At 41.5% G+C, this 21,079-nt stretch overlaps 1 protein-coding gene across 6 annotated transcripts; it reads right to left on the minus strand.

The window, feature by feature from the left end:
• Positions 1-1,311: 1,311 nt before the first annotated feature.
• Positions 1,312-19,739, minus strand: LOC122652640 (polypyrimidine tract-binding protein homolog 1-like). Of its 6 annotated transcripts, XM_043846443.1 has the most exons (12): positions 19,521-19,739; positions 18,614-18,891; positions 18,303-18,512; positions 18,080-18,144; positions 15,509-15,593; positions 15,341-15,414; positions 14,584-14,679; positions 8,472-8,529; positions 7,895-7,999; positions 7,736-7,817; positions 2,445-2,557; positions 1,312-1,673 (listed from the first exon to the last, which is right to left on the minus strand). In XM_043846443.1, exons 2-12 carry the CDS (start codon positions 18,794-18,796, stop codon positions 1,338-1,340), a joined length of 1,407 nt encoding a protein of 468 aa, XP_043702378.1. In that variant the 5' UTR covers positions 18,797-18,891; positions 19,521-19,739; the 3' UTR covers positions 1,312-1,337. The 6 variants fall into 6 exon arrangements, with proteins under 6 accessions (XP_043702378.1, XP_043702373.1, XP_043702374.1 ...); XM_043846438.1 differs by lacking the exon at positions 18,080-18,144 and having other exon boundaries at positions 15,509-15,571; positions 19,521-19,738; XM_043846439.1 differs by lacking the exons at positions 14,584-14,679; positions 18,080-18,144 and having other exon boundaries at positions 15,509-15,571.
• Positions 19,740-21,079: the final 1,340 nt, after the last annotated feature.

Raw genomic sequence — 21,079 nt, forward strand, 5'->3', positions numbered from 1 at the left:
TGTTTTCTCCATCACATGTTATTTCCTATGGATAACTAGGAATAATCATTGTCATTCCCTACATTTCCCACCCAATTCCTATCATCTCATGAACAACATTCACTGTTGGATAACAAATCTCAAACTCTTTTCACATACCCCATGACCACCACACTCCCTAAGATTTCTATGGAATACTACCTGGAAGCCACACAGCCAGAGGTGTTGACATTAATATGTGATGGAAGCTTCTTAGCAGATTCTGGTAAAGCAGGATGGGCTTCTATAGCAATTTTAAATCAATCATTTATTTTTGTTTTCTATGGACTTTGGTTTTGCAGGAACAGCTCAGGAGGAAGAAATAAAAGGTCTTCCTTCTTTCAGGCTTAGGACTCACCAAAGACTTGACTGATAAAAGGTTGGAGACTTGGACAAACTGTGAAGACATGGTTCGTTGGCTTACAGAGGATGTTTTCAAATGGCCTTGGGAGATATTTACCTTTTTGTGAAATATTCACTCTTTTCTTAAAGCTTTTCCTTCTGTAAATATTGTTAAAAAACAAAAAAAAAGACAGACTTCTTATTTCTATGGCACATGATCTTGCTCACTCTGCACGGTATAGTAAGTTGTAACAGACAAAATGTATCCTCTTTTTTGCTTAATTAATATCTTTTCTTTCCCAGCATAAAGGCCATAGAGCATTCTTCACTGATGGAACTGGGTAAAAATTCCTATGTTGAAGTGGTCGGTGCACCAAGATCTGGAGGAGTTGCCCTAACAACAGCTACTCCGGGGGAAAAAGTAATGTCAGGTGCTGCACAACCCATTCTTGATTCAAAACTCCTCTTGTTTCTTCGATAATTTTGCATTCTATAATGAGTAATTTAGCTGAAAGTGTGTTGCACTAGAAAAAGCTTGTTAAATGGGGTGAAGCATCAAACGAAGAGAACTAGAAGCAGCCCATCTATTATATTGTCAAAAGGAGCCCGATCACAATATTACAATATGTCACAAATTCTGGTTCTTCCCATAAAAGGGAAGTGAAAAGCAGCATCTGTGAACAACAGTCTTGATTCATTAGGCCACACCTGAATTTAAAAATCTCAAATTCTCAATGGTGAATACCGGAGATTAACATCTAGTGAGTCCGGGGAGACAAAAGGGAGGAAAAAAAAATGGTGAATCAATAAAACTACTCAATGGATATCAATCATCTTATTGTGGTCAGATTGCATAGTTGACTGTCTGGATGACTGCTACAACAAACAAATAAAAGAAAATTATGCAAAGACCAGATACAAAGGGATCACAAAACATTTCAACCACCCCCCCCCCCTAATAAAAAAAAAGGTGCAAGTTACTGGCCATAATGTAAAACTGTTACAGATGGTTGGCCACTCTGAAATTGCGTTGCACCCAGGCCCATCTCTGGAGGCAAGACTGCCGGTAGCATGTAAGTATTATTAGACAGATGGTTGGGCACAGGCTGGGGTATGGATGCAATAGCTGGTGCCCATCCTGCCAAAGGCCGAGCACCCATGATTCCATCAGCTGCTGGAGCAAATTGATTCCCATTGTATTGAGTTGCAGCAGGAAACACCATTTGAACTGGCTGTTGCCCCAGAACTGAGGGTGGGGTGCTGTAAATTGCAGTACCAGGAATCGTGTAATCTCTGCTTCGGTCGTTGTTGACCTGAAATCAAAATATCAATCAACACTCGATGCTTGTTGGGAATTATATCCAAAGAAAAAATACGTTAGAGGGAGACCAGAACCATATTTTGCTTTGCAATTTGGCGACATAATTGTTCCCTAAATCAAAAGCCCCCAGAAGATGCTCTTGGACAAAGGAAGCAGATTATTTTCATATTGGTGGTTGGCAAATATGGGCGTCAGATAGATATGGAATGCAGTCTAAGGGGACCATGCATATCAGGCACACACAAAGATCACCCTATTTGTTTGGCCCCACCTAGTACACCCTTGGCAAAATAAAGAAAAAGGCAGGTGCAGCTAAACCCAACCTGATTAGCCATCCTGACTGGAAACCAACCCGCCGCCACACCAAGTTTCTGTTGGACAGTTGGAGCCCTTATACCTAGTTCTTAACCCAGCTTCCTACCAAAGAGAGTAGCCACCAGAACAGAAATCAACCACCTTACAGCCCAAACTCACCAACCGGATTACAGAACAGGTTGGTTCTAGATTGGGTGATTAACTTTCACTCTAGAAACAGGATTACATGATTGTAGCCATCAGAGATGTTGCTTCCCGAGTGGATGCTCAATATGAAATAGATGATCAAGAAAGATATCAGCAGGTTGCAGATGTCAGGCATCCACTATTTTTTCATTGGTTTCAAATTATAATACTAGGGATCCAGCAGTATCAATTAACATTTGAAAAAGTTCGAAAAACCTTCAACTACAATTGCAGGGGATTGCAGGGGTTTAATTGAGTGTACCTTCACATTGAGATCAGTATGGTGGGAATATGAGAGGTGAAGCTTGCAAAACCCCCCATCATAGATGGAATGCCCCTCCAAGGCTTCCTTGGCAGCTATGGCTGTCTGAACATCTGCAAAACTTTACACCCTTAGTACAGTACCTCATATCTGGCAATTTATATAGGAGGAAGTGCAAGAATAACGTATAATCATAGGGCAAGTAAGACTATAACAAAGAGAAGCAATTACAGAGTGGCAGATGTCCTGCTACACAAAATGGGGTCTGATTGATCTGTCTCCATTGGCCATTGCAACAAGATCTCCATCAAGGAAAATAGTTTATGTGAATGTGTCTTCCATGTGTCATTATGGTATCACCTTTGCTATACATGTTTTTTTTTTTTTTTAAACATATTAGCTGCCTCTGAGGATAGAGGCAGTTTTTATTTGGGGGGGGGAGAGGAAGGGGGTGCCATCAACTGTTAATCAGGGGTTTCCTCAAGGTTTCGTTTGCCATAACATTCATGATTAAGCATATACAGATATACAAAGTAAGAATGCTCATAATGATGAATAAATTGGAAGGAGACCTACGGTGATATAGGGCTGATGCGATACCGGGGTTTCGCTATGGGCCCACCCAAGTAATAGAAGACTCAAATCAAGAGCTCAGTGACAAAACAGAAAATATTTTTAAGTTTATAAGAGAATGGCAGCTTGATAAATAGATGGAATCTTAAAAGGGTATCTAGGTAGACAAAAGAGAAAGGATAAGGAAGGGATTTTAATTAATGAGAAAAGGCAAAATAGGAATATGAGCTAAAATAAGGGCAAAAGGGGTTAAAAGAAATATGGAGGAGCAATCTGGGAAATCAGGGGATAAAGAGGATTAAAAGCAACCAAAAGAGGTTGTCTTCTACCTTCCGATGCAGTCCAGTGGCAACCGTCTTTCAATTCAGTTGATAAAACTCATTATGTAGGTTTCAGTTCGATCTAAGATTTTAGGCATGGATGTGTAACACAGAGACCTCTTTAAGGATGGGAAATAATGATACCGGAAATCAAGTTTATTCAAAAGAGATATGACTGAGCTTCTGCAGGTAGGCTTAGAATCAGATCTGAAAGTGACTCTGAAACCCACTATTCCAACAAGCTTTGGAGCTCAGGTTCAGCAAGATGGATCGCCCTAAGGTAAGGCCTCAATCCTCAAAATCTGAGAGGGAAAGGAGTAGAAATGGGGGAGATTGATACCCAATCATTGGAGACTGCAGTATCGCTGGAACAGACAGAACAGGGAGTTGATGACAGTATAGCAAGAAGAAGAAAGGGAAAATGGAAGGAGAAGGAACAAAGGAAGAAAAAAAAAACTAGGGGAGTTCACATGGAAGGAAGGGGACAGGACTGATAGGGGAAAGAGAAGAAAGAAGAAAAGAGAAAGAGAACACAGTGACCAGCAGGCCACAGCACCCCACACCCAATAAGGTATACTCAATGGTGGAGGGCCGGTTAGGAGAAGAGAATAGTTGCAGGGGAAGAGGAAAGAGATCACACAATCACACACTCTCAAAGAGTAAACTCAACAAACTTCTATTCAATTCACTTCACTGCCCATTGTTGGGTTACATGCAACTATATAAACGGAAAAATAACATGACTCCTAATTTAGACTGTGAAACTAGAATAACAACTTGCAATAAGAAACTCTAACTCTAACTCCTATGTACTCAACTCAAAATAAAAGACTGAAGTAAATAAATTAATTCCAACCCTTGTTGGACCAAAAACCATTAGACCAGTTCTGTTTTGGTTTGGGTCTCCAAAGCCTATCATGCCAGTCCAACCAGCCAAGTGATACTGCATCACTCCAACTCTATTTTCATTCCAACCTGTTGACGATTATAAGTAGATATATAAAAAGAGAAGGAAACAAAACAAACAAAAATTCCTATGCCAACTCTAAAACTAAAATATAGAATTCCAAACTAACTAGCCTATCTCCTACGACTCTATCAAGAGAAATAAAATAATAAGAGGAAATAACCAAAAGAAGTACATAACTACTACCAGCCCTTATTAGACCAAAACCCAAGTTGGGCTGGTCCCATCTGGGCTTGGGTTTCCAAACACGGTCATGCTGGTCCAACCATTTGAGTGCCACTGCATCAAGGGCATTCCAAATTTGTAATAGCTATGCATGTTTGACTTTTGTCTTGGACGTCATGCATTGAACCTTCATGCGTTCACTCATAGGGAATATGTTTCAGGTGCAACAATTAGAGCTTAAATGACTCATGTATAATTCAAGGAAATCGACATATAAAGAGAAAAGTTACTGTAGTTATAAATAAAATTTTAAAAAACAAATAAATAAAGGACAGACATAGAGATTTGCTAGCTCAAAAGATGCTGTAAGTAGATTTCCTCACAGGCCATTTATGATATGGCGCATTGAAGGTAAGGACAGGCAGAGATATATCTTTGCAATCTAAGAAATGAACCACAGAGATCTGTCCAGCAGCTTTGTTTTCGTCAAATCTGTCCCACCACCTGAAGTCCCACAAAAGAGAGGCTAGTGCAGTAATTAATCACAAAAAAAAATCCCTGAAAACCCATTCTTTAAAACAAAGGTTTAGAAACCCCTAAAATTTAAGAGTGCTTAATTCATACCCTGAAATACATATTTCAGAAACACTTCCCCATCAATGAAAAATGATCACTACAAATTATCCCCATCATTTAGCCCTTCAAACAGTTTAAAGGAGAGAACATCTAATTCAAATCTCCCCCTGATACAGTAGCGCAATCATGGTTGGACTGGCATGACCCAATCTGGAAACCCAGACCAAGGTGAACCGGTCCCAAAGCAGGTTTTTGGTCTAATAAGGGCTGGTAATGATTTACTTGTTTCTTTTGGGGTTAATTTTTTTTATTTTTGATTATTTTATTTTAATTTTGTTTGGGATAGATATGTAGGGGGATAATCGTTTCCTAGTTAGAGGAAAGTCCTATTTCAGTCTTAGTCATCTTTTTTGTTCTTTATATATGCTTTGTAAGCAAGGAAAAAAAACTCGGGTTTTGACCTAGCCAAAACAAGGTTTTTTAGGTCTGATTTTTTGCAGGTTGCCTATTTTTCACATTTTAAACACAATCCATAAATTACTTTCACCAAAAAATCACTGAAAATGGTACTTGTGGTTGACCCAAGTTTACTAGCGTATGCGCTGATACGATACAGACACAAAGTATCAATATGCCAATCCTTTTTTTCACACGCCACAAAGTATCAATATGCTTTAAAATTCCGGAACTCTCACCTTAGTATTCAAATCCTTACTCAAAACTTTCCATAGAAAAACTTCCGATGCCGACCGATACACTGATCTTTATCCAATCCCATATTGATTTCCAAGGTGACCGATCCTGAAAACAATACCATGGTCATTCTAGATGAATTCAATAAATTTTTTTTAGGTAATCCTTTATTTAAGTAGCATGGAGGGTGGATCTCATAATTTGTACTATCACGAAATGGCAGGAATTACAGGTTGCCTTCTTCCAAACTTTTTAGAAAAATCACTTTGTCCTTTGGATATTGCATTTCCTTTTCACCCCTTTTACTACTGTATTTCTACCCAAAAAAAAAGGAAGTGTATGGCAAGGTTATGAAGAGATGAGTTGAATGGAGAAGAAGATGCAAAAATAACCTTGATATGGCAAGGAAAAAGGTATTCAAAAGGCTATGGTTTCGACCGGCTCGACCAAGTTTCGACCGAAACCGGAGATAAGGTTCAGCCAAGGAAAAAGGTATTCAAAAGGCTATGGTTTCGACTGGTTCAACCAAGTTTCGACCGAAGCCGTCGGTTTCGGTCAAAACCATGTCGAGTTTTGGAACTTTTTTAAAGTTACACGGTAATTCATCTCAGAACCTGACGAAACCGAGACAACTCAACGGTTTCGACAGGTTTCGGTCGAGTTTTCGATCCATGCTTGTAAGACAATAGAGAAGGACCGAAAAGAATGATTTCAAGAAAGTAGTTGAGTTGCTGTGTTGTGTGGTGAGAGAGCCTATTGGTTGGTCGTATCCCCTCCTTCCATCTCAACTTTCCTGGTTCGACTCCTTCCCATTCCAAGTTGTACTCTTATTCTTCCTTGCTTTGATATTGAACTGATTTCTATTTCTTTTCCTGCTGTTACCTTCCAACTTCACTAATTTTTCTTCAACTAACGATAGCAACAGCCCATAGGTGAGTGATCAATCTCCCTCGTACTCAATCCTTTCGGCCTGTTATTCTGGTGTGAGTCATTCTCCTATAGGCAATTAAACCCCTGAAACCCAGACCTGAAAGCCCCTTCTATTCTGAGAACCAAACCTGCAAACCAGGCTGGTTCCTGCACTACTGCCAGATCTTACTTCAGGGAATTTTATTAAGTATCGTGTTGCAAATTCGAGTGGCTTATTGAGTTATTTAACAGACCAGAGGGTTAGGGAAATGCCATCAAAGTTCCAGATCAAACCAAGAATGTTTGATCGAGTTCTACCTTTTGAAATCAAGTTTGTTCTCCACCACTCTCCTTCCTATCATGAAGAAGAAGAACAGCAAAAGGCCGTACCCAGTGCACAAGGCTCCCGCGTTTAGCAGGGTCTGGGGAAGGTCAAATGTACGCTGCCTTACCCCTGTTTCCAGGGGGGGTTTCCAGGACTTGAACCCGTGACCAAGCGTTCAGCAAGTGAGCACTTGACCAATGCGCCAAGCACAACCTTCAAGAAGAAGAACAGTACTTCTTTAAAATAAGAACCGACTTTTCTGGTAATTACTAAAAGACCCTTACTTTCTTAGTTTCTTAAGTCCATTCATATCCTATCTCTATTTTATAGTTCCAGAAAAGCCCTCCACTTCTAAATTTCAGTTCCAGTTTAGCCCCTCACTTGTTATTTTACATATAAGATGCTGGACCATCCAAAATTTATGGATTTGCCATCAATTACTATTTGATTTGTGTCTAATCATGTTTGGAACCCCAGATTGCATAACCCCCAAACACCCCCCCCCCCAAAAAAAAAGGAAGACAATTACAGATCCATCAGCCAAATATGATGCTGAGAAGTCAAAAACCAAGCAATAAATGGTTTGCGAAGGACTGGAAATTCCACTTCTGTTAAACAGAATAAACCAGTAACTTTTATGAAGACTGGTGCAGAAGTAAAATCAGCAACGTACTCGTATCCAAAAACAAAAAGTGTCAGCAACATACAAGGGTGTTTGTTGAAACATCTAGGGCTTGTTATCCGAGTAATATTTGAAGGTTACCTGGGTACTGAATCAATGCCTGACATCCTGCATTCTTCTCAAACATGGCAATCTTTTGGACAGGTCCACATGCAGAAAACACCTGCCGAGAATGAATTAGTGTTCTATTTTGCATATATTAATACAGAATCTGGAAGTACAAGTAGTAATTGAAAATACCATGTATAAAATATCGACGTTCACCGCACACTGCATCTTTTCAATAGTTGCAAGAAGAACATTACTCTCAGGTTCTTGCTTTTTCCCATTGAGGCCCACAATAAACTGCATTTTCAAAGCAAATATGAGCAGCCATTATGGAGCATGCTGACAGGAAAGGGATAGCCTCACAGTTGAATCAACAAAATGAAAAGAAAACCAAATGTACTCATTCAGTATAAGAATCGACGGCTTACAAAAGAAAGTTGGTATATACAAACACTGAAGAAAAGTGGAGCAAAAAAATTATGCCTATGAGATATTGAATGCCTAAATAGAACTGCTTGTATGATTGTGAGTTGTGACCAGTCAATCATAGATTATGGACTGGATAGTTACCATCATGTGATTGGATTTATGTAGTTGATGGGAGATTTCTTTAGGTGGGAAGCAGCAAACGTTGCATTCTGGATCCCCAGAATGTACACAAGTACTATACAGCATGTGGACCATCCTATACTCTGAGGGGCACCATAGATTCCACATAAAATGAATATGAACCCATGAATCTCTTGTTACGGTGTTACCACTGACTTACCTGACCACTGCTATCTATGGCAGATGGAGCAACTGGGAGGTACGGATTAGTGTAGTCCCTGAGCAAAATAAGGAATATAAGTACTGAATTTCATACTAAAGAAGTTTAAGGCGCTGTAGAACATTGCAATAGAAACTAATAAACTTTTCAAACAAAATGAAATAACTTCTCAAACACAAAAATAAAATGAAAGAACCTCTCAAACAATAAATGCCTCATTATAATCAAATAAAGAAGGATTAAGTTTTTAAGTTATGGAGTGGAATGAGTAGCCGGAAGAGATGACTCCGCCCCCTCCGGCAGCCCTGCTTGCTGCCTACCCCGACGCTGCAATCGCTACCCCAACCCCCTCTCTTGCTACATCCTCTTCCCCTTCTTCCAACCCTGCACTTGCTATCCATAAACCACCTAACATTGCTACCTCCCCCTCTGCTTCACCCCCCGCATCACGCACACACCATGCATTAACCTCTCCTCCCTCACACCCTGCATTAACCTCTCCTCCCAGCCATGTACACCCCCATTGTACCCCCCCCTCCCAACACTTGGTGTTCCCTCTTCTCCGGCAGTCCCTCTGTCACCTCAGACAGACACTCCCTGCACTTTGTCCCTCCCACCATCGTTGATGATTCCAGGGTAGGCTTCTGCCCCAAGGGCCTGCTAGATGACGAGATTTCCAAATGGCACTGCTGCCTCGTGGGACATTTTCTTGGAGCCCGTCCACCCTTCCACATCGTCAAATCCTCACTGTAGAAGCAATGGTGCTCGGCAGGGGCTGTCTTCACCAACCTTTTATCCAGCGGCATCTTCATTTTCAGATTCTCCGACGACTCCGACAAGTCTCGAGCCTTAGAGGGTGGTCCATGGCTGGTTGGCAAGAAACTGATCTTCCTGCAGCAATGGGACCATCGCTCCTCCCTCAGCAAAATCAACCTCAAATCCATCCCTGTCTGGGTCAATCTGCCTGGTCTCCCACTTCACTATTGGTGTGCCTCTGGACTCAGTCTCGACGGATCGACCATCGGCAACCCTCTATTCTCCGACGAGCGCACCAAGAAAATGGATCGCCTATCCTTCGCACGCATCTGTGTGGAAATCTCGGCAAATGACCCTCCCCCTGACTTTGTCATCATCCAAGAAGAAGGTGGCCATTCTTTCTCTCAAAGGGTGACCTACGAGTGGCTTCCCCACTACTGCTCCATCTGCAAAACCTTCGGTCATTCCTCGAAGCAGTGTCTTCCGGCAGTGGATGCCGCTGTGGATGTCTCTATTGCTCAGCCGTCTCCTTTGATCACTACTACAGTTCCTTCAGATGTAGTTGAGAGCACTTTTGATGACACCAAAACAGCGCTTCTTACTGTGGAGGAGGTTGAAGCCCTTGTGGAAGATAAAGCTGCTGCTACGATCGATAACTTGGTTGAAGATGACGCTCATGGCCAGGCGATTACTGCTTCGATGGAAGGCAACTCTCATCTGCTCGAAGGTCCCTTGAAACCTTCGCGTGGCCGGAAAAAACAACGGAACCGTCATCGGAAAAGCTTGCGTGGCTCCGGTGAGGTTCCCTGCCTTGGCAGCCCTCCCGATGCCCACCTACCTCTCGGATCCTTTGACGCTGACCACAACAGATTCGTGGTGCTTCAGTCTCTCGATCCTGGCGATGACAGTGATGTGGCACCCTCGAACGATACTCTCAAGAACAGCCTCATCTGCGACGACGATCTGCAGGCCCCCCCTGCCGTTACCTCTGCAACGACGATCTGCAGACCTCTTTTGCCTTCGTCCTGCTCCTCTTCCACTTTTGGAAATCCAAAACACAGCTTAACCCCTTTTAACCAAACCACACCTTTCTCGAGGCCTTCCTCTCCCTTTTCAAAGCATCTCCTCCCTTCACGTGTCCCACCTAACCACTCACCCCCCTTTGTCCCATCTTATGCCAACACTTTGACTGACCCGACCCACCAAGTCACCAACCCGCCCTCTTAACCCACCAAACCCACCCAACCCATCTAATAAATGACTTAACCCCTTTCCCCCCTTGGCCGAACCACTCCAAACCAGCCCCTGACCCACCACCCGGTTCCACTTTGGCCCACTACCCTTCATCTCTGTTCCCTCCCTCCCCCTCTTGCCCCCTGGTTCGCTTTCCCTCCTTGAGAGAGTACCGCCTTAGGCCCTGAAGTATCCCCCCGGTGTCTAGAGTCAGCCCCACCGAAGGTTGGTTGCCCCCTCCCCCCCTTTGACCATGATCCCTTGGACCATTTGGAATGTCCATGGCCTCAATACCCCGACCAAACAAGCTGAGATTCGTGACCGTATCAAATCCTCCAAATCCTCCCTTTGCTGCCTCCTTGAAACAAAAGTTCTTGAGCCCAACTCTTCCCGCATCGCTCACTCTCTTGCTCCCTCTTGGTCTTTCCTCTCCAACTACACCCACTCTTCAATTGGCCGCATCTGGGTCCTCTGGGATCCTTCCAAATTCCATATCTCAGTCTCCTCCGCCTCCCCCCAATTCCTTCATCTTAGCGTCTCTGATCACCTTCACAATCTCCTCCTCTTCTTCACCATGGTCTATGCTTTTAATCGCCATCTGGATCGGCTCCCTCTTTGGGATGACATCCGCTCCATTGCTCTGTCTGTTGGTTCCGCCCCTTGGGGCATGGGTGGCGACTTCAATGTTGTCCGCTATAGCCATGAAAAATTAAGAGGGGTCCCCATTGACCACCAAGCTGTTGATGCCTTCAATTCTTGTCTCGAGGATACGGGGCTAAACGACCTTAGATGGTCGGGTGCTGAGCTCTCTTGGCACAATAAGCGCTCTGACCCTGACAGAGTAGCCTGTAAGCTTGACCGAGTCCTCGTAAATGACACCTGGCTCTCATCCCTTCCTTCTTCTTATGCCGTCTTCGACCTTCCCGGCCTCTCTGACCACACCCCCATCTCTCTCTTTGTCCTCCAGTACTTATCCTTTGGTCCCAAACCCTTTAAGTTTTTTGACATGTGGTCCTCCCACTCTGGTTTTCTCCCCACTGTCCAAACAGCTTGGGACACTCTGGTCCAGTCCTTCTCCTCCCCTCTCCTTGCCATCTCTTTAAAGCTCAAAATTGTCAAATCTGCCCTCAAGTCCTAGAATTCTACCACCTTTGGAAACATCTCCTCCCGTGTCTCCTCTTGCCGCGACACCGTCTCCTCCATCCAGTCCCGCCTCCAGTCCAACCCCCTCAACTCCACCCTTGCTGCGGAAGAGATCCTTGCTGCCTCTAAGCTGTCCTCCTCTCTTTCCCTTGAGGAAAGTTTCCCCAAACAGAAATCCAGGATTAAATGGCTCGAGCTTGGCGACTCGAACACAGCTTTCTTCCACCATTCTCTCAAAGCCAGGTCCAACTCCAACTCCATTCTCTCCCTCACCTCCTTCGATGGCTCGGTCCTCTCCTCTGTTGAAGAAATTAAATCTGAAGTTGTATCCTACTTCACTGGCATCTTCTGCCCCCCCTCCACCACCCAAGCCCCCATCCCGGCCGACCTTATCAACAAATTCGTTCCTCCTCACCTCTTCAACTTTCTCTGCTCCATTCCCTCTGACACTGAGATTATCACTGCTGTTCGCTCTCACAAGGCTTGTAAAGCTCCCGGCCCTGATGGTTTCAGTATAGGGTTCTTCTCCACTTGTTGGAACATCATCAGTGCTGACCTTATTAAAGCCATCAAGAGCTTTTTCTTCAACCCCCATCAGATCCAAAGCATAAATCACACTTTTCTCTGTCTCATCCCAAAATCCTAAGGAGCCTCTTCCATGCCTGATTTCAGACCCATCTCCCTCTGTAATCTCCTCTATAAGTTCATTGCTAAAATTCTAGCCAACAAGCTCCAGCTTGTCATTGATTCCCTTGTCAGCTCCAACCAGTCCGCCTTCATCTCCGGGAGAAGCATCACGGACAACATTATCCTTTGCCAGGAAATTGTTCGAGGCTTTCACCGTAAATCCATCTCTCCCTCAGCCCTCCTGAAGATAGACATCCACAAAGCTTTTGACTCCATCCGCTGGGACTTCATCTCCCAAGCCCTTCTTAAGATGTCCTTCCCTCCCACCTTTGTCAACTGGATCCATTTTTGCATCTCCACCCCTCGCTTCTCCATTCTCCTCAATGGCAGTCCTGCAGGCTACTTTAACTCCTCTGTTGGTATTCGTCAAGGCTGCCCCCTCTCCCCCTTCCTTTTTTGCCTTTCCCTTGAGGTTCTCTCTCGTAGCCTCCAATCCAAAACTGATCTCCATCTCATCTCCCCCATTCCCAAATGTAAGCCCACCAACCTGACCCACCTTGCCTTCGCTGATGACCTCATGATTTTCTCCAAGGCTGAACCTCTCTCCCTAGAGTCCATCATGTCTTCCCTCCACCTCTTCCAGGGGCTTTCCGGTCTTCGCATTAACCTCCTTAAATCCCAAATCTTCCTCGCTGGGGTCCCCGATACCACCAAAGTCACCCTCACTACCATCACAGGCTTTTCCCTTGGCACCCTACCCGTCCGCTACCTTAGCCTTCCCCTCATCCCTGCCAGACTTTCAGCCCACCATTGCAACCCTATCCTTGATCTCCTCCACAAGAGGCTGCAGCTTTGGAAAGCCAAACTTTTTTCCTATGCGGGTCGTCTCGAGCTCATCAGGTCAGTTCTTCAGTCGTGCTACATCTATTGGTACGGAGTCTTCAGCCTTCCCAAGGCTACCATCAAGGCTGCCGAATCTATTATGTGTGCTTTCCTTTGGAAAGGTGTGGATTCAGCTAGGTTCCTCCATCCCAAAAGATGGTCCTCCATCTGCTGCCCCAAATCTGAAGGTGGTCTTAGTCTCAGAAGGATTAAAGACGTTAACTTTGTTGGTTCTCTTAAGCTGATTTGGAAGCTCCTTACCAACAAAACCAGCATTTGGACCTCCTGGGTGTATGCTGGGCTTCTCCAAAGAGACTCCATTTGGACTGTTAGCTCTACTGCAGACTCCTCCTGGACCTGGCGTAAAATCCTCCAAGTGAGGCACATAGCCATGGGAGCTATATCCTATAGGATTGATGATGGGTTACATACCTACCTTTGGCTTGACAAATGGCATCCCTCAGGTGTCCTTGCTTCCATTGTCAACCCCCGTGTCATTTATGCATCCGGTCTAGACAGATCTACCCTTGTGACTTCCATCATCACCAGAGGCTCTTGGTCCCCCCCCTCCCATCCTCCCTTGGCAGATCTCTGGAGCTCCCTTCCTCCTATCCCCCCCGGTCATCATGGTAGAGGTGACACCATCTTGTGGCTTCACTCCCCCTCTGGCAGTTTCAGCTCCCACTCCGCTTGGGACACGGTTAGACATAGAGGGACCCCCTGTCCTTGGCATAAAGTGGTTTGGTTTAGAGGGCACATCCCTCGTCAGAGCTTTACCGCTTGGCGCGCCTTATCAAATTGTCTCCCAACCCAAGACTTCCTCTTGCATCGCAATATGCAAGTCTCCTCCAGTTGCTGCCTCTATTGGAATGGGCACGAAGATGCAAACCACTTGTTCTTCTCTTGCCCCTTCGCTGCCTCCATCTAGAACCGTGTCCTTCGCCATTGTTGGCCAGCCCGGAGATCGCCGCTGCCTCTCTCCAGAGAATGGGTTTGGATTGATATGACTTTTGGTGGCAACTCGATATGTGATTCGATTAGGAAGCTTGCTTTTTGTGCCGCTATCTCCCACATTTGGATGGAGCGAAACCTTAGAAGATGGACGTCCAACTCCCGCTCTTTCGACAAGATTTGGAAAGCCATCTTCTTTGATGTTTCATCTAAAGCCGGTTCCCTCCCCCTCGCTGGTGTTAGGGATACCCCAAGGAACAGGCTTATTGTTGTCTCCTGGGGTCTTCCTACCTCCATTTTGCACACTAGCTAGTCTCTAGCTTCTTTGTTGTTGGCCCTAGGGCTTGTTTTTTCCTCTTCTTTCTTCGTAATTAAATTTTTATTCATCCAAAAAAAAAAATCAAATAAAGAAAGAGATATAGCAAAATTCACTAAAACAATGTGGTGTTTGTAAGCTTGAAATCATCAAGGTATTGTGAATACTTCAGTCTCCTGACTAAAAGAATGACTTCATACTTACCTACTGCGGTGACTCTGAAATTTCACATTCAAATCCGTATGTGCAGAAAAATTTATCCGGAGGGTACATGGCCCTACATGGTCAGGAAGCAAGTAACTACATTCACAGGCAAACAAAGGAAAACAAGTCAACAATCCATTGTGCAGGATGGTAATGAAACAAAATCGGTTTATAGAGTACATGGCATAACACACCAGGTGTGGAGAGGCAGGGAGCCTGAACCAACCATTTTCTGGTCTAAACTAGGAGATCCTCTACACTAAAACAGGTCCATTGGGAAGATCATGACTCTCCGATATTTTGCATTCTCTAGTGAATAGAAGAAGTATGGCTAACAATGCAGAGAAACAAAATCGCAGTTAACACACAAAAATACTCGCATAAAACACAAAAATATAGACACACATACAAAGTATGTTCAGATCATCTGTTAAGATCAATTCTAGTTTAGATCTGCCAGATGTACACATTGTATACTCCACATGCACCAAATGTCCACAACCATATAACTTAGAGACCATTGTTATGGTCCAAAACACAGACAACATGACATACAAAACAAGTTCAACCTGAAAACTGGCCAATGGAGCCGGTATACCCAAATGGATTTTTCTTTTGAATTGAAATTTAAGTTAAATATTGTCTCCAATTGCCAGTCCCACCATTGTAAATGTCAAAGTACAATGGGCATGTCAAGCAAAAGCATTCCATGTGGCTATTATCTTTGCAGGATTCAATTACATTAAAGATAAATCACCTGGGTATGCTTCTCCCATCCAGGGCATTTTTTGCCGCAGAGGCCGTTTCAGAATTGGAAAATTGAACTAGTGCCTGAATATAGGGCATTAAGAAAAACTGTTGAGATGAGAGGGGTGGACAAAATAAAACATAAGAAGTAGATGAGGATTAGATTTAATATAAAAACCTGGAATCCAGCTGTCTTTTCAAAGGTAGCAATCTTATGTACAAATCCAAACGCTGAAAAAACCTTCATCATCAAATTTTTAGCTCTCTGAAAGGGTTACTGAAACACATGGTTTTGAAGCAAATATCTTGTAATATTGAAAAGGAAATATTTACCCATAACCTTCTCCATAAGAAGGTTTTTTAGGAAAAAAGGGCAGAGGGGGGAGGGGGGGAAGACGACACAAATAACCAGAGTTTCCAAGTCAGTGTATCTTAAATATGCATATATTTACATCCATGTACATATGTCATGGAGTATACGATAGAGGGGAAATAATCTGAAAAATAATTAATATGTAAGTTGCAATAACATATACTATACTATTTATGGTACTACTAATGAATATCAATTCCAGTTGAGGAATGCAACTGCTCTCCTATTTAGAAGTTCTTGTTCGCAGTGATTAGCTCATGAGCCCCCATTAATCCATTACCACTCAGAAACTGTTACAGGCTTACAGGACAACCTTGTGTCATCTTGTCTATGAGGTTAATGATGTTAGGCTAGAGTAATGAAATTGACCTGGATAGTTGTTACTTCTTGGAGACATTGTGAATGGTAACTGGTCCATGAAATGTTAATGGTAAACTTCAAGAAAATGAAATATATTGAACTCAACACTATTAAATATATCTTTTTTCCTGATTCACCAATGGGATTATTGAGAATAAGAGAAAGGATAAGTAATTGCCCAAAACAGAAAGATAAAACATAAATACAAACAGAAAGTGGTTATAAAACGGGCAACAACAAGTACAGGATCATACAACTAAAAACAGGGCTGACCAAAAGAAAAAAAGATCATTTGAAAAATCACTATCGAAATATTGTCCTGCATATATAGACTCCTTCACATGGAACAAGAACTCGCCGAGATCTCGCCCAGATCTTGGTAATATCTCGCTTTTTTCAAAAAGCGAGACGAGATTAGAGGCGAAATAGAAAAACTACATTGTCTCGACCGAGATCTTGGTCGAGATCAAGATCTCGATTCAACTGATACTAAACCAAACCCATGTATAAAAATGACTTAACTCGACCGAGATCTCGGTGCTCTCAATCATCTCAGTGTGAAACGTTGGTATATAGACACTTATTTATGCCAAAAACCAGGACAAACACTTATTTATGCCTAACATCATTTAAGTAAACGAACATTATATATATTCATTTAATTAAGATATTATTCATAAATAAGCAAATAACCCCCTATTTGAATCCAATTCTAAAATGATAAAAAATCAAATTCTAAAAGGATAAAAAATAAAATTCTAAAAGGATAAAAAATCAACCCCCCAGTTCAAGAACAAAAACTGGATTTTCAGCGGTAGGTGCAATTTTCAACTTTTAAATGTTGGGGTTTTTCTCAAATCTAAAAATTTCACAAATCTTAATATGGTAAAACATTACTAAAAACCAAAAGTGTGGTAAAATATTCATTTGTTTTCATGTCTAAAAAATTATTTTCATTCAGAGCAATTTTGATAGCATTCGCGCACACCAAATACGGTTTGACTGAAACACTCCTTCAATATAAATCAGATTGAAGCAATCTTAGATTTGTTGGAATAAGGCACTCAACAAACATGAACATGGGTGACAAGAATTAATGGGCATAAAGTTTTTCGCTCAGATGAAAATAGAGCAGTACATGTAAAGGCATGAACATTGTCATCTTATTTTCTCCCCCCTTCTTCTTTGGATAAGGTAAAGAATTTTTACTACAAGAAATGAAAGAAACCTGAATCCAGCAAGCGATATCTAGCTGGCTAGCTGCTAAGTGATAAGCATGATAAATATCTTTCCCTTAAGTTTCTCCACTGGGGTTAAGTTACCTACAAAATTCTATCACTAAGAGGCACTTTCTTTATGCCTCATATCTAAAGAAATTCTAAGATCTTTCTCTTTTTATTGTGTATCCTGTTTGGATACCATTGCCACAAGTTTGGAGAAAGATTTCTTGTGCAGAGGACCCAACTAGAAGCTTACATAACATACCCTTTCTATGGGTTTTCAATTACAGAATAAGACATGCCCCCCTAAAATTCAGATTCTTGTTTTTTTTGAGTATGTGTTAGTGCTACATAATTTTCAGATTGTAAGCTCATAAATAAGAATTTTAAGTGATTAATTATTCCTTAATCATATTAATCTGTAATGTGTAATGTAGATAACGCATAGTATGAAGCTTAAAGTGTGAGAATATGAAGCTTTAAATGATTTAATATATAATATAATCATCTAGGTCAAAATCTATAAATATTTGTACAACAGATAAAGTTGTGTTGTAAATTATTTGTATTCAAGGTAGAAATGTGATCGTCATTAGACAGAAAAAGCTCCTTTAGGAGAAACAAATTTCATGTCTCCATTTCAAACTTAATAATAGGAGTCGGGAACAAGAAAAGCATAGGAGAAAAGAAAGGAAAGCTTCCGTAATTCCTGGGATGGTAAGGACACGAAGATGAGGAGGAAGAAAGGAGTAGGGAGGAAAGAGGCAGTGATAAGCTAGGAAGAGAGTACACAAACACACATGCGCTCTTTCTCCCGATGCAGTAAGCTGCCACCGAAGATGTTGCCATGACATGGACCTGCTGATCCATTCAGATTCATGTCAAACAAAACCTTTCATGAAACACTATAATTACAAACTAACCACAAACTCAAATTCGCAGAGCTCCATAAAGTTATCATGTTCTCAAGGAATATTTTACCTCTTTCATCCATAAATGGGGGGAAAAAATATGCTTACCAGGTGTAGAACATCAATGCTGACATCATGCGCCTCAACACCCTCAATAGTAACCAACAATACATTCCCAGCAACATCCCCGGCAGTTCTGTTATTTACTATTTCTTGTCTGTTGGAATATTGTAGGTAGACAGTTTTTCCTCGTACCTGAGCTGGCTCTGAGGAAGTGGCATAGTATGAAACCATTGTGATTGCTTGATTCAAATCCGCCTAAACATAATCAACAAACAATAGGAGGGTCCACGTCAGTCAGTCATTACAACATGACATGACCAGGTGACTACAGACTGTAGGATTCAATTTTCACTCACGAATTCAATAAAAGCCTGATTCCTATTTGGTCCGACATTGCACTTTGTGTTAACTACTTCACCAAATGACTTCCCCAGTTCGATCAATTCCTCCTCTGTGCATTCCCATGGCAAGTTTCTCAAATGAAGTACCTTAGAAGGTGGCTGTGCATACCGAAACTGTGGCTGACCGGATACAGACATTATTCCACCCAACAATCCAGAGCCAGGAAGAAACGACACAAGAAGCCCCTGCTGCCAAATATCTTCCCGGTAACGCTATAATTATGCCCTTCAACCTAAACCCAAAATCTCTAAATTAAATGCTAAAAAACAAAAAACAAAAAAGCATAGAAGAGCAACCAGACTTTCTCATTTAATGTACTTTCTCTTTCTTTCAAGTAGACAAAAATCATGATAAGCTGCTGAACAGAATAAAGTTTCCATTACATGGCTAAATTTATATTACAAGGTTTTCAATTGAGGCGTTTATGCAGCCAACCTGCGAAACCGAATCCAACTCAAAATTATACAGTTGAAAGCAGTAAATCACCTCTTTTTATAAATTAATTTTCCAAGTGAACCATCTTCGCAATTTAATCTTCCCAAATAACAACCTTTTGCACCCAAAACACAACAATAATTAAAAAGTTACTGAACAATAAGAAAGACTATAATTAGGTAATTGATGCAGAAGAGTTCTCTATGCTCAAGTTTTTATACCCAAAAAAAAAAACATAGCAGAAGTAATTTAAAGAGGAAATCATAATTTAATTGCTGCAAGTAATTCAAATCCAGAATACAAATATATGTCAACAAGCTCATGAATCAGGGGGAAATATATACCAAACATAGCAGAAGTAAGGTTCTAAAGATCACAAACGGGTCCTGGTAATCGAAGAGAACAATTCGTGAAACGTATACTCGCTTAGGGCGCAAAGACCATTAACCGGAAAAACAGACACGTTGGTGCTTCACTTCTGTGGCTATGGATTCCAGGAAGTAATTTCGATTTCGCTCCCAGGTTCATTGACGGCAAAAAAAAAAAAAAAAAGGTAGTGTATGTTAGCAAAGAGCGGAAAACGGCGGCGAAAAATTAAACAATTTAGACTATTTCTCGGTTTGTGCCTGTCATCTTGCACGATTGGAACGGGGCGAAGGGTCACACTAAATAGGGTAAATTACATGTCACCCCTTGATTTTCAAACGAAACTCAGATCACTCCCTGGTTTTTGAAAAAACTTAAAACATCCCCTGGTTTAAATCCCAATATAACAAATTAGTCCCTATCGTAAGATTTATGATGTTAAGTGATGATGTCAGCTAGTTAAATAAATTTAAATCCTTAAACTACCCTTGACCAATGTTGAAGATGAAGTAAGGGTAGTATTATAAATTTAATTCTAATGTTTTAGTACAAGGGTAAAATAGTCTTTTCACACTAATAACTAACAGCAAACTAACACCGTTATTATAGAGGGGGTGATGTGAGTTTTTTCAAAAACCAAAGGATGATCTGAATTTCGTTTGAAAACCAGGGGGTGACATGTAATTCACCCAATTAAATATGAAATATTTGGTAATTTTATTCTTTTGTCCTTTTAGTATTATCTACACATTGTTTTCAATGAGGGTAAATTCTATCATTTATTTATATATTTATTTAGGAAATATTTCTCAATGAGTGTATTTAGAACTTGACAACTTCTTTTCTTTGTCCTTTGTCTTTTTAGTTTTTACAACAGTTGTTTAAGATAGGGGTATAAAAGGGATTTTTATTCCTCTCAAATGCGGTGCATTGCCCAGTGCACTACACTTGAGAATCCAACATTAAAAATATGAGCAGTAGCATCTTTTTATCTTCTGAAGTGTTGGGTGGACGGTTGGATTCTTAAGTGTGGTGCACTTGGTAGGCAGTGCACTGCACTTGAGAGGATAAATTTTCATATAAAAATATTCTCAAAAACAATTTGAAAGTAACATATCATTATATCTTATCATAAAATGTCATTACTATCCACATAAATTTCAATACACATGTGAAATGATGTTTTTACCTTTATTGGAAAAAAAAATAGTGTCTCCTCATATTAAAAGGACAAAAAAGTAAGATTACAATTTTTCTTTTTTTGTTGAAAGAAATTTTGTTGAATAGAAAGGCAACTGGAGTAAAGCTTTCACATTACAGAAATCTTGAAACCAAGAATTGAAAAGTGGGCATTCTATCTTACTTGCCAAGGATATAGCCTTCTTGGCAAAAGGTTTCTTTGACTTCATGAGGGATGTGAAAGAAAAAAATCCTATTTAAAAATGTGCAAGTCATTGACAACTTTTGAAAGAAGGCTATGAATTCTAAGGACAAGAGTTTCCTATGAGAGGAGTGTATCGCCCATGCTCAGACATAGTGCGAATGAAAAGACTGCCTTGTCCCCAATGAAAAACAAAAATCTCACCCCATGATGCTTCCGTGTGTGCTCACATTGGCCC

Source organism: Telopea speciosissima, chromosome 2 (genome assembly GCF_018873765.1).
Source record: "Telopea speciosissima isolate NSW1024214 ecotype Mountain lineage chromosome 2, Tspe_v1, whole genome shotgun sequence".
NCBI lineage: Eukaryota > Viridiplantae > Streptophyta > Magnoliopsida > Proteales > Proteaceae > Telopea > Telopea speciosissima.